General features: G+C 44.0%; 1 protein-coding gene across 1 annotated transcript in view; it reads left to right on the top strand.

The window, feature by feature from the left end:
• The window catches only part of EIF4G2 (eukaryotic translation initiation factor 4 gamma 2), a 1,765,983-nt gene that overhangs the window by 423,807 nt on the left and 1,316,150 nt on the right, over nt 1-26,026 (top strand). The window contains exon 5 of the mRNA XM_044059276.1: nt 901-1,003. Coding sequence (XP_043915211.1) covers nt 901-1,003 — 103 coding nt within the window. The remainder of the gene's footprint in view (nt 1-900; nt 1,004-26,026) is intronic.

Here is a 26,026-nt window from a genome sequence, read left to right as displayed (position 1 = left end):
AGGGTTTGCTAGAGCATTCCTGTAATGTTTTCTGGAATCCGCCACCTCTACCTCCTCCCTTCCTCTGTCCTAAGCTGTGGCACTCCCCCACTCTAAAAAAAATTCTGCAACGTAGGAATAGAGGACATAGAATAATTGTGTAAAATCTTACCATAACCATAGATGTCCTTCTCTTCCATGTTGCTTTATTCCTTCCCTCCCACCTATCCCCCTTCATCATTATTGACCTGTCTAGAGGCCACCCTGGAGCTCCTCCTAGACTAAGATCACACTAGCCAGCAAATGGCACTTCACACTTCTGATGGACATCATTTGGCTTTGTTTGACTGTCCGACTGGGCAATTAAGTTCTGAGGACTGTGCATGCAGACATCCCATTTAAGGTCCCTGGTTTATGGCCCTACCTCGGACGACCCACGCACCTATAGCAGCCAGGCTTAAGCTTTTGTACAGGAGCCGACGTTCAGGTCACCTGAGGTGGAGTTTCCCCACTCTAAGAATACTGGAACATGGAAGAGAAAGGGCATCTATGGTTATGTTAAGATTTTACACAACTATTCTTTTCACACACACTTAAGGGTTTGATTCTCACCTTTTGGAAAGTATGTTTAGGCTTAGACTCTGTGGGGGTCATTAGCCTAGTAATAACCTGCAAACCTAGCAGGATTGCTTAATTTAATTTATGGCACATTATCTCATTGCATTTATTTCTGGCGAACAATTTTTCTTTGTGGTGTACTCTCTCGTTTGCTTTTGTCCAAAGATGATATAAAAGGTAGTAATTCCTGGATTTTTCTCATGTACTTTGTTTCATACTTTCAGGGAATTCATCCTGTACATTGTGTTCTGATTGAGAGGATTGCATATAAACTAAACCTAAAACGTGTAAATTTCTTTTCAGGATACTAAACAAGCTTACCCCAGATAAATTTGACAAGCTATGCCTTGAGCTCCTCAATGTCGGTGTAGATTCTAAACTTGTCCTAAAAGGAATCATCTTGTTGGTAAGTACATAACATACCCTTTGCTACAAATTGCTGACTGTGCTCTTCACTTGTTGGTTTTGTATAATACAGGAATGGCAGTGATTCAGATATGTGCTGCTGCTGTATTTGTAAAACGCGTTGGAGAATGTGGAAAACCTTTGAGTGTTTTGTGATAGGTTTTCATTTCTCAGTGTAGTACTCCTGGCCGTCTAGGAAGCAAACTACAATCACATTGATGCTTTTATTATGTAGTATGTATTTTACTCGCACTTACATTTCTGGTGTATCCTCTAATGTTGTATTGCTTTCCATTTCCTGGCAGTTGCTGCTTCGATAAGAGCATTCTCATACTTACCAAGGGCTTTTACTGTAGCTTGGTTTCTCTGAATTTGATACCACCACCTTAATATTTTTATTTTTCCTTATTCAAAGTTTTATGTCTGCCCATAAAAGTTGCTGTAATGCCTTTTTAATGGTCTGCCAGTTCTACACACACTCAAAGGATGTATTCCCAGTGTTTGGGGAAACATTTTTTTGCGTTCTTTTAGGTATCTAGACATGTGTGCCCACGTCCTGAATTTTCTTGACATTGTAGATTCTAAACTTGTCCTAAATGGAATCATCTTGTTGGTAAGTACATAACATACCCTTTGCTACAAATTGCATCCATACATTGTCAAAATGGCATTTTGTTGGGACTGATTTCTGTAATCATAGTGAAGAATGCTATAATGCTATATACATTGCTTATTTCTTTGTATAGATGCTTCTGTTTTGTTGACCTCGGATTCCTTTTTTTTTTTTTTTTTTTTTAATACTTTGCCTCTTTCCTTCTATTTTAATACTGCTGTTATTCTTAAGTAGATTACCTGCTGTCTGGGATGTGGTTTAAAAGCCACTCGGTCTCTTCCCATTCCACAGTTTGTCTCCTTGCCTTTTCTGCCTTATCCTGGCTGCACAAATCCCTGTTGGCTTAATTTCTCTTTCACCCCTTAAACTTTTTTGTTACCTTGTATATGCAGTATTCTGTGTCTTTGTGAGTATCCTTTGACTGCTGGGTACCCCTTTCTTGAGTTAACATAATCTGCATTCATTGATGTATTGCCTCCAAAGTCTGGGCTAGGCGCACAAACTTCAGTTTGGTAGCTTCACTCATCTGCAAGCCTCCTTGCTCTGCCAGCAAAACCACTTGTCATATGAATTCTCAAGTACCTTGTATGTTTTCTGTACACATCTTTTCATTTAGCTGGTAAGTAGGCCTGGGTGTTTGGTATTGGTGAATCCAAGTACATTTTTATTGCCTGGATTTTACCATCTGGTAACATTATCTCCATAATCTTACTGTTTTTCTAAGTATAACCTGCAGAGTTTGAAAACAGGAAAAAGGCCCTTGAAAAATAAATGTGCAGCCAAAAATCTGGACATCTAATTGGCATAAAATCTAACTCTTCCTGCTAAAGTAGGTGTGTGTGATACTATGATACTACTCGGTCGTGTTTAAAACTGAAAAAAATGATGAAAAATAAGCACATTATCAAAGGGGCTGTGTAACATCTCTAGTAAATGAACTGTGGGTGGGTGGGAGGGTTGGCTTGCTGCAGTAATTCATTCTTTTGATTTCTACATTATCTAGGCTTTAGGTGAAAGTCCGTTTTGCAGTGTGCTTGCAGTTTAGATGATTTTGCTACATCTTTGCTTGCTGAACAGGAATTTTATATATGTAATTGTTTCTAGTGTGACTTGGATTTCAAAATGTGCCTTGAGAAGTGTCTTGGTAGGTCAAAACACAATTTAGAAATGCACCACCTTATTTTTTTTTTTTAGGCATGTTTTGTTACAAAACCAGATTTTTTTCTGAGGATTTAAAACATGAGATTTTGAATGTTCCTTTAAGTTCTGAGTTTGTGTTTGGTTCTGCTGCTTCCCAGATTCTCAAACGTTGGTGTGGTAGAGGTAATTTGATGCACTGAGTATCTAAAATGTCTTTTATTCTCAGGTTTTTCCCTTAAGGCATCCAACTTCATGGGGTAGAACAAGCAAAATTCCCAGCCAAACAAGAATCAGGATACCAAGAGGAAATGGAGAATAATATTTCCAAACCAGATAAAAGTTTTTTTTTCTCAGAAGGTTCAGTCTCTTGTTAAAGAATGATTAAGAGAAGACTCTGAAGTCGTGGGGAATCTAGATCTGAAAGATGTTTATCACATTTCATTTGCTTACAACTTTAGGAAATCAGAGAGATGCTATCTGATTCCAATAATCAGTTTTCGGCATTATCCTTTGGGCTGTCTCCTGTGCCTTTTGTATTCACAAAGTGCCTGGCTCTAGTGGTTGCTTGTTGCAGGACCCAGGGCATCTACATTTTTCCTGATTCTGACAACTTTATTTGTTCAGGGTCTGTTTGAAGGTGTTTGGTCAAGACCTTGTAGGATTCCATTCTAGTTCACCTGGGCTTTAAAGTTGAAACTGCAAAACGCCTGTCTCACACCCTCTTAAAGAATGATCTTCCTGGGGTGTATGATAGATGGACAAAAATAAGAATAGTCTTTCTACCAGAAGGACAAAAATAAGAATAGTCTTTCTACCAGAAGACAGTCCTGTCTTAATCAAAACGTGTTCAGGCATCTGTCTGCAAGATGCTGCCTCTGAAAATTTCTTAAAATTCTAGCCCTGTTGGCATCAGTGATCCTAATGGTGCAACTGACCAGAATCCATATGAGAGAGATTCATTGGTGATTAAAATGTTGGTCCCAGCACCTGCACCCCTTAGAGTTCCAGGTACCAGGGCTATAGTTAATCAGACTAGAGTTAGCGATGGAGGGATCAAAGCTCTCAATCCAGGACTACCTTTCTCCCTCCAGGCCTTGGTTCATTCAGTCCACGTGGCCTAGTCAGATTTTGAATGGGGAGTAGTGTCCAAGGGAGTTCAAGTGCAAGGTGAAATGACATCCTTCAGATGCTATAAAGCTCACAAGTATCAAAGGTATGTTCACAGAGATTCGGGCCTTTAAGTTCTTCACTTATGGTCTCTTTTTATTCACAGGTAGCACGACATTCACTTGGTACCTCAAGTTAATGGGATTAAAGGTCATACCCCTGTGCCGGTTAGCAGTGTTGGCCTGGGAGCTACCTTTGTAGCATCCCATTGGAGCAAAACATGGCAGCATGCAGGCTAAACAGGTCCTAGATGTACTCTCATGACCAGAAACTCTGGACAGAGGTCTTCAGGATTTGACCCAGATGTGGGGAACACCTCAAATAGATTTGTTCTTTCAAAATTGACAGTTGGAAAAAATTTTGTTCACTGTTGCAGCCCTAATTTGTGTGATTTCCTGCTGTGGAAGCACTTGGCAGGCCTGACTACCAGAGAATAGTTGGAGCTGGAGGACACCCTATCTGACGTTGCTGCTCTTTGGGGTAAGGGTAGTTGTCCGGTGCTATATCAGTTTGTTCTTGCTGTGTAAGCTCAAAGCAGAGTGCCAGTCAGTGCATTGGTCTGTCTGCATTAGAGAAAGATGACTCCAGAAAGTTAAGTGCCCCTTTGGGGAACCTGTTGTATTGGTTTGCTACAGAGACCATTATTAATTCTCTGACATTAGTCAAACCGTTTATATAACAGGTTCCTCAGAGGCACTTAACTTTCTGGAGTTATCTTTCTCTCCACCAGAGAAAGATGACTTGAGAAAGTTAAGTGCCCCGTTGGGGAACCTGTTATATAATGGTTTGACTAATGTCAGAGAATTAATAAGTCTCTGTAGCAAACCAATACCACACTGGGACTTCCACTCTGTGTGACTTGCTTGTGGCCAGAGTATGACATCCCCAGCCTTCGTTTTTGTGCTAGTTTTAAAAGCAGACCATTAGGTGTAGAGCTGAGATTTTAGCAAATAATCTTGGTGATTCACCAGGCTGTTTGCATCTTATGGCTTCTGTCTGTCGAGTGGAGGTAGACATACATAGGTGAAAGAAGGAAAAACGATCCAGGCTTGGTGCCTCAGACGACACCCCAAGGGAGCCAAAGTCAGTTTGTCTAAAAAAAACCTTACCTACTGACGAAATAGGGTTTTGGATAGATTTGGCAAAGAAGTTTATACGTCTGCTGCCCTCTCCATGTAGGCCTTGAACTTCCAGTTTCACATAGTTGAATACCAAGTAACTGTTAGACCAAATGAAGCATGAATTGATGGGCATGGATATTAACTGTCTTTCTGAGGAGTTAGCAGACCTTTGTAATTCCTGCTCTCAGGTAGCCAAACACTCTGCCACTGTGTCTGCGTTGCTGAGGAAGCTTGCAGTAGGACTATAGCTACAGGTTCTGTCATAAGGCATGCCTGGCTGAGAATAGTCCCTCCCAGATAATGTCAAGTCCAGCCTCTTGGACTTCCCTTTGGATGACTTTCTTTTTGATCCCAAGGCTGAAGCTGTGCTCAGTTAAATGGAAGACTAGGTTCAGTTCATGCAGGCTGTTAAGGACTTAAAGGTTCAACCTCCTTACTTCAGCAGAAACTACCCATCCAGGCATTGGTCCTTTCCTTCCCAACCAAAGGCTGGGCAAAGACCTGTAGGGAAAGGATCCGAAGATGGCACCAGTGACCCAAACAGTGACACTCAGAACCAGTTGACCCCCTAGCAAGGAACAACGGACTCAGTCTCTCCCCCCTAGCTTGGAAGGGGGTTGTGGAGGGGGTATGGAGTACTATGGCTATCAGTATTCCACAGAGTCTGGGAGCACATTACTACAGACCATTGGGTGTTGAACATTATTTCAAAGGGTTACAAGCTCAAATTCAAGCAACCCTTGGTTCCTTCAGGCATCCCATACATTCCACCAAAGCAAAAAAAAAAAAAAAAGCGGCATTGGCCCAGTTACTATCTGCTGAGGGCTCTGTGGAACTTTTACCAGAAAACTTAAAAGGAAGAGGATTTTACTCCACACTCTTCTGGTACCTAGTAAAAAAGTTAAATGGTGGCCAGTACTAGACCTGTCAAGACTGCCCATTCCTGCAGCTACTAAAACTCAGTATGCTAACCCTTTAGAAACCACTTCTACCCATGATCTCACCCAATGCTCTTCTGGTTACCCTGGATTTAAGATGCATACCTTCATGTCCCCATAGAGGAATCACAAGAAGCTTCTTGCACTGTAGAGGAGGTACCAGGCACGGTCAGTTCTGTGTTTTGCCATCTGGCTTGTCTCCTGCTCCCAGGATCTTGACTAGCCCCTTTGATAGCCTTCTGCACAACAAAGGGAATCCAAATGTACTCCTTTTTGGTTGGTTGCCTCATCAAGGCAACCCAGAAAAACTCTAATCAGACCTGCTTTTCACCAAAAAAAAAACTAACCTCTGTGAGGTTCACAGTTAGTGCACAGAAATCTGACACTCCACAACCAGGATAATGTTCCTGAAGGGGCCTACTGAATTCAGCCCTCCAGAAGGCCTTGCCTCTGGACGAGGTTGTTCTCCTTACCCTGTACTTCAAACAAATGGTGAAGGAGTGTCTCAGAGCCCTGGGTTACATGGCCTCTTGCATCCTCATAATTCCCTGGGCCAGACTACACATGAGGAAGCTTCAGTGGTACTTCAAGAATGAGTGGTCCCAGCATTCACAGCCTCTTACAGCCAAGGTCAAGCTGATCCCTTGTCTCTGAGAGGAATTTGTTTGGTGGGCTCAGATATGCTCCCTCAATCTGGGTTTCCCTTTCAAATTCATCCCCAAGGAGCAAACTCTTAACAGATGCATCAGAAATAGCCTGTGGAGTCCACTTCATCCACCTCCAGACTCGAGGAAAATGGAATTCAAAGTTCAGATGCAAAAACATAGATATGATGGTCCAAAAAGGCCTGATGTACTGCTGGCTTTCCCATTCCTTTTGGAAGGCTTAGTAGTGAAGACACACCACCACAGTTGTGTGGTACATAAGTGGGTCATCCCCCTCCCTTCTATTTATCTGCTTTGCAGCCTAGCAATGGATGTTTGGGGAAACAGCTGACTTCCTAGGTTTACACCTCATAGCACAGTACTTGCGAAGTGTACACAACCATCTAGCAGATAACAGCACAAGTCTGTCAGACCCCCACCAGTGGCAACTGCATCGGGAAGTTTCTTGGCATAGCCAAAAAATTGGTGTGCCATTGGACCTTTTTGCCACCGAAGAACATGATCAACTGAAAAAGTTTTGCTCAACGGACAAAATGGAGTTAGCATGGAGGACAGATTTGGACAGGCCTTTTCTCTATACTTTCCATTTAATACCACTGCTCCCCAAGGTATTGCTAAAAGTAAGAGAAGTGGTGTCCAGGGTAATACTAACATGGTTCATCATAGTCATCATGAAATTAATTTTTTGGATGTGATGGTATCCAGGAATATAGATCATACTTTAAGTACTGCGTATCGTAAATATCCAGAATATAATTTTCTTTTGCATGCTTCCAGTTTTCATCCCCACCATATCATTAAAAACATTCCTAAATCACAATTTTTACGTGTCAGAAGGGTTTGCTCTACTGAGCAAAGTTTTGAATATCATAGACGAGATTTAACTAACAGATTTATTTCTAGAGGGTATGATTTTAGGAATATAGTTACTATTGGTGAATGGGCTTCCCAACAGGATAGGTATAAACTACTGGAATATCAGGAGAGGGCAGCCAGTGAAAGTTCTGTTATTATTCACTACTAAATTTGGTTGGAATACTGGACATTTGAGACAAATTGACAGATATTGGGATATATTAAGGACAGATCAGAAACTATCAAATTCTTGCCATGAGATGTACGTTCTCATATCGCAGGGGCAAAACACTTGGGTCTTATTTCAGTCATTATAAACACAAATCAAATCCATTGATTTGCCAAACTACATTGACTGGTAATAAAGTAGTAGGATGTTACCCATGTGAACATTGTTCGTTTTCTAAGTATGTTTCAAAATCAAAACAATTCTGTAGCAAAAATACCCCTTGGGTATATGATATAAATTTTTAAGCAATTGTAGCTCAGATTGGGTTCATCTATCTGGCTACTTGCTCCTGTGCTGCATTCTATATTGGCCAAACATGATGTACTTTAAGAATCTGTATATCAGAACATTTAAGTGATATTAGGAAGAAAAGGCAGTCTGATGCCCTATATAAACATTCCCTCACTCTACAGCTGAATTTTGATTTCTTGTCATTGATGGAATCCAAGGAGATAGAACAAATAATATAGGACTACATAGTTTACTTAATAAAAAAGAAAAATGTTGGATCATTAAGCTAGGGGGGTTATTTAGCCCTGGCTTAAATGAACATTTGTGAATTAGCCAATCAGAATATTCCTTTGTATTTATATCTTTAATATAGTATGGTATGTGTATTGGTCCCACTGAGGAAGGCAGGTTTACTGCTGAAACTGGTTTGGGTTTTGACTGGATGGTGCATTGTTTATTTTGGAATAAAGCAATATTCCACACGAGTGCTGGCCTTTTTTCATTTTGGCATCTATTATTTTGGCCGTTGCACCTGCCGTACTTGCGGATTCGTTGTAGGACTGCAGAGTAATTCTAATAGCCCCTGACTGACCCAGGCAGCACTAGTACCCTCTGCTAATCAGCCTAACCAGCATGGAACCATGGCAGCTGCACAGAATGGACCTATTAGTACAGGACAGGGGCAAGATTGTGCAACCCCGACCTGCAGGTGCTCAAATTGCCAGCATGGTTGATGCCTTGATTTTATGGAAGGAATCTGTCCTTGACAAGCAGGTCGTGGATATTCTGAAAGTCCAGGAGACCTAGCACAAGGAAGTCTTATTCCAAATGGGAAAGATTCATCATTTGGTAACTGAGGTAAAACAACTGGAATTGGGATCTTTAGAAAAGGGAAGGAGCAAACTGCATAGAGAAAAATGAGGAGAATTGTGGGAAAAGTATATGTAGAGCAGGAACGAGGTTTAAGCGGCAGAATTTGAATGAGCTGTGTAATGCTTCACTGACAAATGACTAGGTTTATAAGTGATTTGTAATGTTTTACAACTACAGTTGTTTCAGTGGTGTCTGTGATGTAAACTATTTACAACTAAAGTGATTTCATTTTGTACGTTTTTCATTTATATAAATGTAAGATTGCCTTGGTCACATGGGAATTTAATAAAGAGTTTGGAAAACGTTTCATCCTTCGGGGCAGGCAAAAAACACAACCCTCGTTTAGCCAATGTTTCTTCCACCCTGATTTATTTGGCCAGCCTTTTTGACAAAGGACTCTTACTCCATGAAAGTCCATGCTTCAGCTTTTTTGGCCTACCTATCTTCTCAGCCTGTTTTCACACCCCCTCATGAAACAGTTTCTGAGGGGGGGGGTGTTCACATTAGACCTCTCAGAAAGCCATTCCAGCTTGGGGCCTCAGATTTTGCTGGAGAAACTTGCCTTTCTACCCTTTGAACCATCTGCTTCCACAAAGTAACAGTTTTGACCTGGAAGACTGTCCTCTTACTAGCTATCGCCTCAGCCAGAAGAGTTTGAGCTACAGGCCCTAATGAGTGCGGAACCCTTCCTTTTCCACCCAGACAGTGTCTTGCTGAGGACTAACTTTTTTCCTTTTGCACAAGGTGGTAAGAGACCTCATTGAATCAATCCATACGTTTGTACTTAACTTCTTCCTCAACCCCCCCACCCCCCCAGAACAAAGGGGAAGGTTCCTTCATTCTTTGGATGTACATGGGCAACTGTTACTGCTTAGAGCAGAGTATCAGGAAATTAGACAAACTATTTGTGGTCTTCACCAGTTACCTGTGCAGGGAAACCAGTCTCCAAGCAAACCATCTCCAAATGGATCTCCCACTGCATTTCCTTCTGTTAAAGCCATAGTGGTAAGAAACCCCCTGATGCTGTAAGGATGCATTCCACTGGGGTTACTTCAACCTCTACTACATTTCTTTAAGGGGTGCCCAGTAGGGAGATTTTTGGAAGCATCATCTTGGTCTTCAGTGCATACCTTTACCAAACATTACCATATTTCTGCCTTCTCCAAGTCTAGGCCAGGATTTGCCACTGCTGTCTTCTAGGATATCCTCGCCTCTTCTTAATCTTCCATCCACCCTTCCTTTTAGCCTTGGGAATTATTCCACAAGTTTGGACTGCAGCAGTGAAATGCAAAGAACATAGTACAGTTGTGTATACTTACCATAAATGTACATGTTCTAGTATATTCACTGTTGCAGTACCTCCCCCCCCAGCCTACTCTGTAGGCTGGGACTTTTTCCTTCTCAGTCAGGTTAGCCCTCTTTTCTACTTGTCCTTGAATTCCAGGGTTCCAGAACTGTGGCCTCAAGGATGATCTTGGGGAGGCACCTACCTTCAGGGGCAAGAAAAATATTGAGGTCACGGTGCTGGCCAGCTCCCCTTATAACCAAGTATAGTGACACCGGATAGGGCATCCGTCAGCTCCAGAAGGAGGGAAAGTGTTCTCTGGTAGTCAGGTTGTCCAAGGGTTTTCACTACAGAAAATCCTACAAGTTGATTGCAACAGTGAATACACTTTTTATACACAACTGTACTTTCCAGACATCCTTGCATCCATGCTTGGAGGACAGACTGTGTCGTTGCCTTGGATAGCAATTTATCTTTATGTATATCCACCCTTTCCACTGATTATCCAAGGTAATTTTTATATTCAGAAAAAATTACCAAAGATTGCTGTGGCGACCCCTCCCCCCTTTTTTTTGGCCCAGGTGGTCTGTTCTCCCTTTTAATGGAATTGGAAAAGGGCAATTATGACAAGCTTACAGTGGATATAAAAACTGTACACACCCCTGTTAAAATTCCAGGTTTTTGTGATGTAAAAAGAGACCACAAATCATTTCAAAACTTTTCCCACCTTTAATGTGACCTGTAACCTGTACAATTCAGTTGAAAAACTAATCTTAGGGGAAAAATATAAAAATTAAAAAAAATGTACAAAAAGCTGGTTGTGTAAGTGTGTACACCCTTAAACTAATACTTTGTTGAAGCTCTTTTTGATGTAATTACAGCATTCATTATTCTTGGATAGGAGTCTAGCAGCATGGCACATCTTGACTTGACTATTTGCCCACTCTTCCTTGCAAAGGCGCTCCAAATCTGTCACTGTGAGGGATCTCGTCTCTGGCTGTCTGTCTCTGGCTGTCTGTCTCGCTCTCTCTCTGTGCATCGCGCTCTCTCTCTGTGCATCGCGCTCTCTCTCTGTGCATCGCGCTCTCTCTCTGTGCATCGCGCTCTCTCTCTGTGCATTGCGCTCTCTCTGTGCATTGCGCTCTCTCTGTGCATTGCGCGCTCTCTGTGTGCATTGCGCGCTCTCTGTGTGCATTGCGCGCTCTCTGTGTGCATCGCGCGCTCTCTGTGTGCATCGCGCGCTCTCTGTGTGCATCGCGCTCTGTCTCTGTGTGCATCGCGCTCTGTCTCTGTGTGCATCGCGCTCTGTCTCTGTGTGCATCGCGCTCTGTCTCTGTGTGCATCGCGCTCTGTCTCTGTGTGCATCGCGCTGTCTCTGTGTGCATCGCGCTCTGTCTCTGTGTGCATCGCGCTCTGTCTCTGTGTGCATCGCGCTCTGTCTCTGTGTGCATCGCGCTCTGTCTCTGTGTGCATCGCGCTCTGTCTCTGTCTCTGTGTGCATCGCGCGCTCTCTGTCTCTGTGTGCATCGCGCTCTGTCTCTGTGTGCATCTCTGTCTCTGTGTGCATCTCTGTCTCTGTGTGCATCTCTGTCTCTGTGTGCATCTCTGTCTCTGTGTGCATCTCTGTCTCTGTGTGCATCTCTCTCTCTGTCTCTGTGTGCATCGCGCTCTCTCTGTCTCTGTGTGCATCGCGCTCTCTCTGTCTCTGTGTGCATCGCGCTCTCTCTGTCTCTGTGTGCATCGCGCTCTCTCTGTCTCTGTGTGCATCGCGCTCTCTCTGTCTCTCTCTCTCTCTCTCTGTGTTCATCGCCCTCTCTGTCTCTCTCTGTGCGTCTCTCTGTCTCTCTGTGCGTCTCTCTGTCTCTCTCTGTGTGTCTCTCTGTCTCTCTCTGTGCGTCTCGCTCTCTGTCTCTCTCTGTGCGTCTCGCTCTCTGTCTCTCTCTGTGCGTCTCGCTCTCTGTCTCTCTCTGTGTGCGCCGTCTCTATTTCTCTCTCTGTGTGCGCCGTCTCTATTTCTCTCTCTGTGTGCACATCTCTTTCTCTCTCTCTTCGTGTGCATCTCTCTCTCTCTCTCTCTCCGTGTGCATCTCTCTCTCTCTCTCCGTGTGCATCTCTCTCTCTCTCTCTCCATGTGCATCTCTCTCTCTGTGTGCATCGCTCTCTCTGTCTCTCTCTGTGTGCATCGCGCTCTCTCTGTCTCTCTCTGTGTGCATCGCGCTCTCTCTGTCTCTCTCTGTGTGCATCGCGCTCTCTCTGTCTCTCTCTGTGTGCATCTCTCTCTCTCTCTCTCTGTGTGCATCTCTCTCTCTCTCTCTCTGTGTGCATCGCGCTCTTTCTCTCTCTGTGCGCTCTCTGTCTCTCTCTGTGTGCATTCTGTGCATCGCGCTCTCTCTCTCTCTCTGTGTGCGCCGCGGCTCTCTGTCTCTGTGTGCATCGCTCTCTGTCTCTCTCTGTGTGCACCTGTCTCTCTCTGTGTGCGCCCATCTCTATTTCTCTCTCTGTGCATCTCTCTGTGTGCATCGCGCTCTCTGTCTCTCTCTGTGTGCATCGCGCTCTCTCTGTCTCTCTCTGTGTGCATCGCGCTCTCTCTGTCTCTCTCTGTGTGCATCGCGCTCTCTCTGTCTCTCTCTGTGTGCATCGCGCTCTCTTGTGTCACGGGGGGAGATAGTGAAGAGAGAGTGATCCCTGGCAGCAGCAATGAGGTCTGTGTACTTCTGGACCTTACCACTGGACACGTCTCTCACCCTCTTAGATCAAGAAATCTGGACAAAGCCAAAAATAGTGGGGGGTACAAAGGCACAAAACAGGGACACTTAAGTACTGCTCTCACAAACTTAGAAAGTTGATAGAAATGCAGGTTTTGCTTTAGCGTGAATTTTCTGAAGTGCATGAAGTATGAAACTCCACTGTAATTTTATGACTTCATCTTCAATGATCTGTAGGTGATTTGCCAGAAAACAGTTTTATGAGAAAAAGACCAAAAATATGGACATTCTGCAAAAATCTATACAGTTGAGTGTTATGCTGGACAGAACCAAATAGGGGCAGATTTTTAAATATTGCTCTTATAAACTTAGTTAAGATTGCCATTGGGTTTGCTTACCTCTCAGCCATAGTAGATCATTGTTATGCTGTTAAGCAGAATGTACACTTTTTTTTGGTAATTGCCTTTTTATTGCACTTTTGAGCTTTTCTTCCCAGGTCTCCTAGTCCAGACGGGCAGCCTCGTTTAAAACAAATGTCAAATAAATAAATGAATGAAATATGCAGTTTATGCGTGTCGCGGGGGGGGCTTTGGAAAACCTGGATTCAGCAAGGGAGCCGAGAAACGAAAAAGTTTGGGAACCACTGGCATTGAGGGGAAAGCAGTAGTAAAGGATACTTAAAATATTTTGGGACTCCCCCTAAGAGGTACAGACCATTTTGTAGAAAACCAGTGAAAGGAAAGCAATTCAAAGGTGGATAGCCAGTTTACAAAAAACGGTACAAGGAAGAGTAGGGGACCAGCAATCCCCCCTGCCTCCAAGAGGTTACCTGTCACTACATAAGCTTAACCCCCATTCCTTTTCCCCACCCTAGTCTTCCTAGAAGGTGAAAACTCTTGTCTGAGTGGAGTAAAATCTACTCTGCCAAATGGGTCCGGAACAATGTGGCAAAAGCAGGCGCCCCTGATCACACTTGTATTGCATATTATGCTGCAGCAGGGAACTGTTGATGTTTTTTCCTCTGTACCAAGAAGAGGCTTTTATCCAAGGCTACTCTTGGTCCCAAGAAAAGGATAGTTTAGGAAATCTGCCTTCCTCCAGACCCATCTAATGCCCTTTCATCTGAGAGAGTATAAAGGGTCATGGGCTGGTGCAGTTGCCCCTGCCTGTTTTTTGTCAAAGTATTTTGTGTCCAAAATCAGAGCTTGAGAATAGGTAGCAAAGCTAAATGCCCATTTGGGAGACTTTTTTTTGTTGCTGTTGGATATCTTTTTAACTATAGTTTGTGCTCGGAGTGTGGAAAGGAAATTCCCTACCGGAATTTCTCACTGTCTGGTGCATGTGCCCAGCTGGTCCCATTGTGCTTGTGACAAAAGGAGATACTGCCAGCACAGCTAGCTGAAATTTTGTAAGTTGTCATTTGTGAATATCAAACTAATTTATCCAAGATGTTGGTGTTACCAGTGTATGTCACATATTAGATGCTGGTGTTACAAATGTATTATAACGGTTTGTCATGTGCATGTCAAACTGCTCTGTACAGATGTGTTGAAAATGTGTTCTGTAAAGTGCTTGTGCTTAAAATGTATCCACGGTGTCCCCTACTGGAAGAGAACAAATGTATGTGCACTATTGTAACTGTTTAAACGTATATGTTAACAGAGGGAAATTGGAGGGTCAACTTCAGTCTAGCAAACTTTAGAAAAAGCTGAAATTAAATTACCTTAGTCTAAGCAATAAAAAGGCCGTCTGTCAAGATGTTCTTTGTGTTTCACTGTTGCAGTCATTACATTTGGGTTATCTGCTTGCAGGTAGCCCTCAGTCAGTCTGATTAACAAAGTCTTGGGTCCTGCGTCAGTTGCTGTCCCTTCTTCCATGATGTCAGGTCATCAGGGGTATAAAACATGCAGCCGACGCCATTAGTCAGTCTTTCTTGCCGTGCGGTGCCCGAAGCAGAAGCAGTTCGCAAATGCCAGTCGGCCAACTCCTGAAATTTTGAGTTTCAGAACCGAAGTCTTCAACTAAAGCTAAGTACCCCGTTGGGGAAACTTTTTTTGCTCCTTACCGATGTCAGTAAAAGTTGATGCTTGCATTACTTGTGGAAAGCAAATACCTCATAAAGATTTTAATTCGTACTGTATTCCTTGCCTAGGCCCTGACCCCGACGTACCTTGCTGTCTGTTTTATGCTTTATATAATCAGCGCACTCTCAGTCGTCTGTATATTTTCGCCACTAAATATTTCAGATGTTCATAGTGTTTCACTGTTGCAGTCATTACACTTGGGTTATCCTGCTGGCAGGCGACCCGAGTTCCAAAGTCTTGGACCGGCGTCAGTTGCTGTCGCTTCTTCCCTGACGTCAGTGCTCCACAGGTATAAAAGTTGCAACAGACGCCATTTTTTCGGTCTTTCTTGCCGCGTGGTGAGTGCCGGTCGGCCGACTCCTGAGATTTTCAAAATTGAGTCTCAGAACCGAAGTCTTCAATAAAGCTAAGTACCCCGTTGGGGAAACCTTTTCTTGCTCCAGACCGATGTCAGTAAAAGTTAATAATTGTATTTCTTGTGGGAAGCAAATACCTCATAAGGATTTTCACTCTTACTATATTCCTTGCCTAGGCCCTGTCCATGACGTTACTAGTCGGTTTTGTGCTAGATTCAATAAACGCACTATAAACGTCCATTTGATTTTGCTTTACATTGTTTTGGCCGAAGGTTTAATTACATAATGCTGTCGGAAGAACAGACAGGAATTTATAAAAAAAGACAAAGAAAAGGGCAGGCATCAGAGATCCAAAACCGACGAAGTCTCTTCTAGGCCAGTCGCCAGTTTGCCGGTTCTCAGTGAGGCGCTTTCGCAGCCCCTGACACCAGCTACCTCAAAGCCACAGGCCATAACAGACAGCCACGTGGAGACACTGAGGCCTGTGGATACTCAAGGTATTGGGCCTACGGAAACTATACCCTCAGATGGGTCCGGAGCCACTGAGCAGGCATCTGCTTCTGAGGGTGTTTTCAGACCTGCACAGCTTACAATTAAGCCCACTACAACAGCAAAGGCAAAGTCAAAAATACCATTAAAGACAAGGAAACAAGTACAGCATTCTCCAGAACAGTCATCCATACCAAAGAAACAGATGCTTAAAATGGCTGAAGACCTAATTACTTTAATCAGGGGTTCCCATCACCCTCCTAACAAAAGGCCTAGGCAAGACACTGATTATGATTCCTCTGACCAGGTTTCCATTTCCTCTGCTTCCTCTTCTGATCAGGGATATTCTCTCCCTCCCTATGAAGACACTGATGCAGAAGAGTCCATACCTTCAGCCTCTCCACCTGAGGATTATTCTTTTGGGGAAACACTGCACACCATGAGGGAGCATTTCCATTGTGAGAGCCAGGATTACTCAGAATCCACGAAAAGGCTCGGAGACTTCCTTTTATTGCCTCAGCACAGGCCCCTGGCTAATCCCCCCTGTGCTTGATATTGTTGATGTTTTTTTCTGAATCCAGTCTGTCTCCTGATTCTTTACCCCCTGCACCAGTCAAGCCAGACAGGTACTACAGGGTCCCTGACTCTCATAAATTTCTTTACAAAAACCCCGCTGCAGACCCAGAAACAATTTCTCAGGGTCCTAAAGGGGTTAAGGCTTCCACTGCTAAAAATCCTGTCCCATTGGATAGGGATTCCAGAGCTCTGGACAGATGGGGGGGGGGGGTTTGCACTTATAAGAGCTTTAAACTGTCTGTTTCACATGCTTAAATATCAACAGTACCTCATGTCATTGTTAAAACAGAAAATGGTTTCAAGTACCGAAAGTCCTGACAGTAAGGAAATGCAGGATTTATTGCATGCAGTTGAACAAGTGGGAAAGCATACTCTGCAATGTGGTTTTGATTCATTAGAGGCTTCTTGTAGAGCCGCAGTTACAGGCTCAGTTATTCGAAGGCATGCTTGGTTGAAAGAACCAAGTTTACCTGACATGTTAAAGTAAAATTATTGGATGCTCCATTACAGCATGATACTTTGTTTGGTGTTAAGGCAGAAGAGGTGTTAAAGAAAATGGAGGATAAAGCAAAGTCAATGCAGACAGTGAAAGATTTCTTACAGGTTCAACCACCTAGATTTAGCAGAAACTGGCCTTCAAAAAATTGGTCCTTTCCAGTGTTAGACAGGCCACAAAGAGGCAGATACAGATGCCCAAGAGGCAGATCTCAGCCCCAAGGCTCCTACAGACCTAAACAATGGGGTGCTTCAGCCCCCAAAGGAGGGGAAGACGAATCACAACCTTATAGGAAACAGGCCCAATGACTTCCCTCTACAAATGCCAAGCACTTACCTTTTGACAGCACCCCTAGGGGGAAAGCTAGCACTTTTCTCAAAAAATTAGCACATGATCATCCAGGACCAATGGGTGCTGAATATTGTTTCTCAGGGTTACAGGTTCCACTTCCACATGCTTCTAGGACCAAAAGGTATGCCAGACCTGCCACAAAACCAATGGGCAGAGGCACAAAAATAGATTGCTGCTCTTATGGACATGGGAGCTATTCAAAAAGTTCCACAGCAAGAACAGGGGCAAGGATTTTACTCAAGACTTTTCTTAGTACCCAGAAAGGACAAAGCCTGGAGACCAATACTGGACCTGTCAATCCTAAATACTTTCCTGGATGTTCCAAAATTCAAAATGTTAACACTACAGCAACTTCTGCCCATGCTGGGCAAGAAGGCTTGGCTAGTTACTTTGGACCTCAAGGAGGCATACCTGCATGTCCCAGTCAGACAGTCTTGCAGAAGATACCTCAGATTCATAGCAGGCTCAATGCATTACCAATTCTCTGCACTGCCCTTTGGCTTATTTACTGCGCCCAGGGTCTTCACAAAATGCCTGGCACCAGTAATTGCATTTTGCAGACAAAAAGGAATTGAAATATATCCCTACTTGGACGACTGCCTTATTCAAGCAGAGAGCAAAGACATTCTTCCAAAGCACCTGGCGTTTGTAAAAAGATTGCTAATTTGTCTAGTGTACACAGTAAACGAAAATAAATCAAAACAAGTGCCCTCTCAAGAGGTAATATTCCTGGGTGCAAGCTTATAATATTCCTGGGTGCAAGCTTAAATACAACTACCCAGATGGCTCATCTCATGCCAGACAAAGGCAACTGACTCATTACTTTCAAGTAATGGCAACAAAAACCCAGCTCCCTGCTAGACAAATTCTGCAGGCCCTGGGCTTCATTGCATCTTACTAATTCCATATGCAAAACTGCATATGAGGAAACTACAATGGTATCTAAAAAGTGTTTGGACTCAACATTGTCACAGCCTGGAGACAGTCATAGCTTTAATTCCCTGCCTACAACAGGAGTTTCGATGGTGGTCCCAGGCCTGTCACCGCAACAAGGGACAGCCTTTCACTTTACCCACAGCCAGGCAGACAATAACAACGGATGCATCGGATTATGCCTGGGGGGCACATATGGCAGGAAAATTTATTCAGGGCACGTGGGCCAAGGAACAAATGCATCGTCACATCAATCAAAAAGAGATGCTAGCTGTACAGAATGCCCTGACAGCTTTCAAGGAGCTAATACATCCAGGGCAACTATTAATAAAGACGGACAATACCACAGTTATGTGGTACATAAACAAGCAAGGGGGCACACATTCCTACCCCCTATGCAGACAAGCCATGACTTTGTGGAACACAGCACTGACCTATCAAATACATTTGCAGGCACAATTCCTGCCAGGAACAAAAAATACACCGATGGATGAACTAAGCGGAAATCTCATGGATCCTCACGAATGGAAGCTAAATCCACAAGTGTTAAGCATGATGACGAGGAAATGGGGACGCCCAGACATGGATCTTTTTGCCTCCCCTCACAATTAGCAAATACAGAAATTTTGCACAAGAACTTATCACTCTCAAGCATGGAAAAGTGGATGCTGTATCATTCAGCTGGAAAGGCCTGACAGTCTGTGCCTTCCCTCCAATGCCTCTTCGCACCAAGGTGCTACTAAAAGTCAGACCAGAAAGGCCAAAAATGATCCAGATTGCACCAGACTGGCCACGCCACTACTGGTACCCAATCCTAAAGAGTTTGTCTCAAGGCCCAGCTTGGCTTCTACCTCAAATTCCTCATCATCTGACACAACAAAACAGTCAGATTCCGCACAGTCAACTCAGAACCTTAAACCTGGCAGCATGGCAGATAATGTAGTCACTCAGACTGCACATCTCTCTAAAGCTGTTATGGATGTCATTTTAGAAGCCAGGAGGCCCAGCACTAGGAAATCTTATGCAGAAAAATGGAAGAGATTCTGTGCTTGGAATCGGGCACAAGGGCTCGAACCACTTGTCCCTAATATACCTCAGATTTTACAATACCTAAATGAGATGCTGGACAAAGGCTGATCTTTCTCATCTATTAAAATCCATGCCTCTGCCATTTCAGCTCATTACAATACGGAACCTCCTATGTTTTCACATCCTCTACTACGACAGTACCTCAGAGGGGCAAAAAATATAAGACCCCCAAGGAGAGCACCAGTACCTACTTGGAACCTCAATTTTGTTTTAGAAAAACTCACACTGCCTCCTTTTGAACCAGCCAGCACAGCTGATCTAAAATTCTTGTTGTGGAAAACTGCTCTGCTCCTAGCAATAACTTTAGCAAGAAGAGTCTCGGTTACAGGCGTTAATGGCTGTGGAACCTTTCCTCATTTTTCATCAGGACCGGGTTTCTCTTAGGACAAACCCATTCATGCCAAAAATGGTCTCCAATGTGGCCTTAAACCAAACCATTCATTTACCAGGATTTTTCTTTTGGGGAAACCTTACATACTCTTAAGGGACCATTTTTCTGATTCAAAAAAGAGGCTTAGGGATTTCCTTCTCCTACCTCAGCATAGGCCTTTAGCTATTCCTCCTGTATTAGACATTGTTGATGATGCTTTTTCGGAATCTAGTTTGGCCCCTGATTCCTTGCCTTCTGCTCCTAGAAAACCTGACCGATACTGCAGGGTCCCTGAGTCCCACAAGTTCCTTTTTAAATTACAGATCCAGAGAGTATTTCACAGGGGCTCAAGGGCTTTAAGGCTTCTATTGCTAAAAATCCTACCCCTTCTGATAGAGACTCAAGGGCGCTGGATAGATGGGGTAAGAAGGTTTACACTTATTCAACCTTGGCCATTAGGGTTTTAAACTGCCAGTTTCATATGTTAAAGTATCAGAAACATGTTATTGGATTGCTTAAACAGAAAATGTTGTTGATTCCTGACTGTGTGGAAAATAATTACAGGATTTCATTCTGCTGAACAAGTTGGAAAATATACTTTACAATGTGGTTTTGATTCATTAGAGGCCTCTTGCAGGGCTGCTGTTACTGGGTCTGTGCTCAGAAGGCATGCTTGGCTTAAGGAGCAATCTTTGATCATGTTAAAGCTAAATTGTTGGATGCTCCCCTTAAATCAGGACCACCTGTTTGGCAGCAAGGCTGAGGAAGTTCTTAAAAAGATGGAAGAAGACTTCTTACAAGTTCACCCTCCTAGATTTTGTAGGCACTGTCCCTCTATAAGAATTTGTCCTTTCCAGCCCCTTCCAGGTCTTCTCAAGCCAAACCCAGACACAGCAAAACCCCTGGTTTCATTCCCAGGGGATACACAAGACTGAGCAGTGGGGGGCCTCCACTTCCAAATCTGGGAATAATAAGATTCCCCCCTATGGTAAACAGTCTCAATGACTCCTTTTAAAATGTCCAATCATTTATCAACTGACTGCCTCTGTGGGGAAAAGATTGCTATTGGGAACTCCTTACCCAGGACAAATGGGTTTTAAATAGTGTCCCAGGGATACAGGTTTCACTTCCACATGTTGCCAACGCCAAGCGGGTGGCCGGACCTACCCCCAAATCAGTGGGCAGAGACCCAAAAACAAGTACTTGCGCTCTTAAGCATGGGGGATATTCAACTGGTACCAGGAGAAGAAAAGGGACAAGGTTTCTACTCAACACTTTTCCTGGTACCCAGAAAAGACCATTCATGGCTTTTTGCAGATCCCAAAATTCAAGATGCTGACTCTTCAATTACTTCCTGTGCTAGACAAAGATGCCTGGTTGACAACACTAGATTTAAAAGAAGCATACCTGCACATCCCAATTGGGGAATCTTGCAGAAGATACCTACGCTTCAAAGCAGGCTATACGCACTATCAGATCTCTGCACTGCCCTTTGGCTTATCTACTGCGCCCAGGGTATTCACAAAGTGCCTAGCTCTAGTTATTGCATTTTGCAGGCAAAGAAATTTTATAATATACCCATACCTGGACAATTGTCTAATTCAGGCAGAAAGCCAGGGCATACTTTTGAGTCACCTGGCCTTTGTACAAAGGGTTCTAACTTGTCTGGGGTACACCATAAACGAAAAGAAATCACACCTGGTACCCTGCCAACAAATTAAATTCCCGGGAGCAAGCATGAATACAACTTCCCTGATGGCTTACCTCATGCCAGAAAAACAAATTCATTTGACAACATACTTCAAACAAGTGGCCACAAATACCCTGCTATCTGCAAGACAAATACTGCAAGCCTTGGGGTTAATGGCCTACTGCATTCTTCTAATTCCATATGCAAGATTGCATATGAGGAAACTACAGTGGTATCTAAAAAGCCTATGATGTCAACATTCTCGTGATCTAGAAGCAATGATTCCTGTCATACCTTGCCTACGCCTAGAGTTCCTTTGGTGGGCAGAAACCTGCCACCAAAACAAGGGGCTACCTTTCACACCATCCCCTGCCACCCAAACCCTAACAGACGCATCAGACTATGCATGGGGGACTCACCTGGCAGGGAAATGCATTCCGGGCAAATGGAACCCAAGTCAAATGCACCTGCATATCAATCAAAAAGAAATGTTAGCTGTACAGAATTCTCTGATAGCCTTCAAGGACCACATTCTTCCAGGACAACTAAGGGTAAAGACCGTTAACACCACTGTTATGTGGTATATAAACAAGCAGTGGGGGGTACACAGTCTTACCCCCTATGCAGACTAGCCATGGCATGTGGACAACCTTGAGCTACCACGTGCACCTACAAGCTCAATTCCTGCCAGGAAAATTAAATACACTGGCAGACGGACTAAGCAGAAACCTCATGGACCCACACAAGTGGAAATTTGAACAAAGTTTTTTCAACATGTTGACAAGCAAATGGGGGAGCCCAGATAGAGACCTGTTTGCCTCTCCCCAGAACTACCAGTTGGACAAGTTTTGCACAAGGCCTCCCCACAAACAAGGCTGGAAAGTTGATGCTGTATCCTTCAGCTGGAAAAACTTATCAATCTGTGCCCCCCCCCCCCCTCTGACTTTGCTCTCCAAAGTATTACTAAAAATCAAACAGGAGAAACCAAGGATGATTTTGATTGCTCCAGACTGGCTGCGCCAACACTGATACCCCCTCCTGCGCAGTGTGTCACGGTTATCCCCATGGCACCTGCCTCATACTCCTTCCCTGTTGTCTCAGCAGGAGAACCAGATTCTGCACCCTCAGCTTCTAGCACTGAACCTTGCAGCCTGGCTAATTACATAATCTCTCCGTTACCATCCCTAAGTAAACCTGTGATGGATATCATTTTAGAGGCAAGGAGGCCTAGTACTAGAAAATCTTATGCTGAAAAATGGAAAAGATTCTGTGCCTAGAACTAATCTCAAGGGATGAGCACAGCAGCGCCCAATTTACCTCAGATTTTACAATACATAACTGAGTTGCTTCACAAGGGCCTGTCTTTTTCCTCCATTAAAATCCACGCCTCAGCCATTTCAACTAATTCTAACACAGAACCATCCCTCTTCTGTCATCCACTGCTCAAGCAATTCCTCAGAAGGGCCACAAATTTCAGACCACCCAGGAGAGCTCCAACCCCAGCCTGGGACCTTAACTTTGTTTTGGAGAAACTCACTCTACTTCCTTTCGAGCCAGCTGTTACTGCAGACTTAAATTTTTTTTCTTGGAAAACCGCTTTCCTTTTAGCAGTCAATTCAGCCAGAAGGGTATCTGAATTACAGGCCCTTATGGCAGTGGAGCCTTTCATCATCTTTCATGCGGACTGGGTGTTCCTCAGAACCAATCCATCCTTCATGCCCAAGGTGGTATCCAGTGTGGCTCTTAATCAGTCCATTCATTTGCCAACCTTCTTTCCCAATCCACAGAACAAAGGGGGAACGGATACTGTATACCTTAGATGTGCACACACAACTTAGATTCTACTTGGACAGGACTAAACCTCAAAGGAAATCTGACCAACTGCTGGTGGCATTTGCTGCAGGGGCAGAGGGGAAGGCTATTTCAAAGCAAACCATTTCTAAATGGATAGGCCATTGCATTCATTTCTGCTATAAGCACCGTGGAAAACCTATCCCCCAGGGTAACAGACCTCACTCCACCAGGGCTGCATCTACCTCTGCAGCCTTTCTTAGAGGCGTCCCTAACAGGGACATCCTAGAAGCTGCTACCTGTTAAGTGTTTCACTGTTGCAGTCATTACATTGGGGTAATATGCTGGCAGGTTCCTTGCGTCAAGGAAGAAGGGACAGCAACCGACGCAGGATCCAAGACTTTGTTAATCAGGTCGACTGAGGGCAACCTGCCAGCAGGTTACCCAAATATAATTACTGCAACAGTGAATAAACTCTTAACATCTACACTTATGGTAAGTGTACACAGCTGTACTTTTAGCTTTACAGTCCTTCATACCCCTACTGCTGCCAGGTCCTCTTCTGATCATGACAGACAATACCACTGTAATGTGGTACATCAAACAGGGAGGTAGCAAGGCATACCAGTTGTGCAAGCTAGCCGTACTAATTTGGGACCTAGCATCCCAGCACAACCTATCCCTTCAAACCAGCTACATCCCTTCGCAGGACAAGCAAGCAAGCAAACAGACCTCCTGAGCAGAACATCCTCTTCACAACACGAATGGATGCTGGACAGGACGGTCTTCCTAGACATAGTCCACTGGTGGGGCACTCCACAAATAGACCTGTTTGCCTTCCCCCAGAGCAGGCAGCTGTGGACATTCTGCACAAAGACTTACTGCCCCCAAGCCTGGAGAGTAGACGCCTTCAGTTTCACCTGGGAGGGGAAGTTCCTTTATGCCTTCTCCCCTTTCCTCTGATTCAGAAAGTCCTTTTGAAAATCGGAAAGACAAACCAAAAATCTTGCTAGTGACTCCCTGCTGGCCAAGGCAGCACTGGTTCCCCCTTCTACACAATTTTACCAAGGGCAATCACTGCAAGTCACCCCACAAGGTGGACCTTCTGACACACTACAAAGGAACTCTCCTACAACCACACTTGCAAATGCTATCCCTGACTCTGTGGGTGATAAATTACTAACCCCATTCAGACACCACTATTCAGAGGATATGCTATTAGTCCTGAGGGAAGCCAGGAAACCCACTACTAGAAAGTCATACACCTTGCTAAGTGGGAAAGATTTACTCAGTGGTGTCTGGGACAGGAAATGGACCCTTACAAGGCTGACACCCCCTAGTCCTCTTGTATGTGTCACCTTATAAAGGGTGGACTTTCCTATTCATCAATGAAAGTGCACCTCTCCGCTTTATCAGCCTGCTTACCTCTAGATCCTCCCTTGTTAGCCAGGCTACATGTGAAACCTTTCCTTAGTGTCTTGCACATCAGACCACCTAAGAAGCCTTTCCCTCCTCCTTGGGACCTGAACTTCATCCTGGAAAAACTCATCCAGCTCTCCTTCGAACTGGCTAATACAGGCTCTGTACAGTTTTGTACTTGGAAAACAGTACTGTTAGTGGCTATTACTTCTGCCAGAAGGGTTTCTGAGCTACAAGCCTTAATGGCATGCTCACCTTACACTATTTTTCATGGGGACAGGATCACACTGAGGAGTAACCCTTCCTTCATGTCCAAGGTAGTCACTGTCTTATCTCGAAATCCATTCACCTACCCAATTTTTTCCCCCCTCTCCCACTAACTAAGGAAAGAGGATACTTCACTCCCTAGATGACCACAGGCAACTGAGATTTTACCTGGACAAGACTAAAGACATTAGGAAATTCAAACAACTCATTGTATCTTTCCACCTCAGGGCATTGGGCAAGGCAGTCACCAAACAGACCATTGCATCCTGGATTAGAAAGGCAATCTGTTTCTACTCACACCATGGAAAAAAAACTCCAGTTGGGGTTAAGGAACACTCCACAAGAGCAGTGGCCACATTTAAGGCCTTCAAAAAAGGCATGGACATAGCTTCCATTATGGAAGCAGTTACATATTCCACTATCAACAGTTTCACCAAACATTACAAATTAGACCAAATCTCCAAAGCACGTGCAGGATTTGCCAGGGCAATCCTGCAAGGCTTTGTGGGATCATCTGCATCCGCCACCCCTTCTTCAAACTAAGCTGTGATACTCTCCCACACCAAGAATACTGCAAGATAGGAATAGAAGGACATAGAATAGTTGTGTAAAATCTTACCATAACCATAGATGTCCTTCTCTTCCATGTTGCAGTATTCCTTCCCACCCACCCACCATTCCCCCTCACAGACTACTACCAGTCTAACTGATCCCTGATGCCTTTCTTCATTTCAAGAGAGACCCAGGGCCTTATACATGTCACCTTTGGCAGCCTATCCTGTTGGGCCATTTTCTTTGCCTGCTTTGCTTCAAGTTCTGTGGATTGTGCGTGCGGGCATCATACTTAAGGTCCCTAATTTATGGCCCTACGTGTGACATCCCACGCAGCTGCAACAGCCAAGCTGAAGCTTTTGTATAGGAGCCAACGTACGAGTCGCCTGAAGGCAGGAAATCCCACACCAAGAATACTGCAACATGGAAGAGAAAGACATCTATGGTTATAGTAAGATTTCACACAACTATTCTTTCCTGCCTTTGATGAGATTTCTTCAGAAGTCCGTCAGTAGTGGAACAGTAGTAATTCTCATTGCTCTGTTCTGGCAAGTTTGATTTGCCTTTTTCTGGCCTTGTCATGGGTGCTTGATTTCATTCCAGATTTGGTATACCATTTCCACTCTGATTCGTCTGACAAATTTCCACATCCCTAGATTTTCCATTTCTGATGATGGTCAGAATTTCCAGCTGTCTGACAGTTATTCGTGATGTCCTTCTATTCTCATGTTGCAGTATT

This window comes from Protopterus annectens, chromosome 17.part0 (assembly GCF_019279795.1).
Source record: "Protopterus annectens isolate FY-2018-M chromosome 17.part0, PAN1.0, whole genome shotgun sequence".
Classification (NCBI taxonomy): domain Eukaryota; kingdom Metazoa; phylum Chordata; order Ceratodontiformes; family Protopteridae; genus Protopterus; species Protopterus annectens.
Note: the sequence above shows the minus strand (reverse complement) of the source record. Positions and strands in the feature narration are given on the sequence as shown.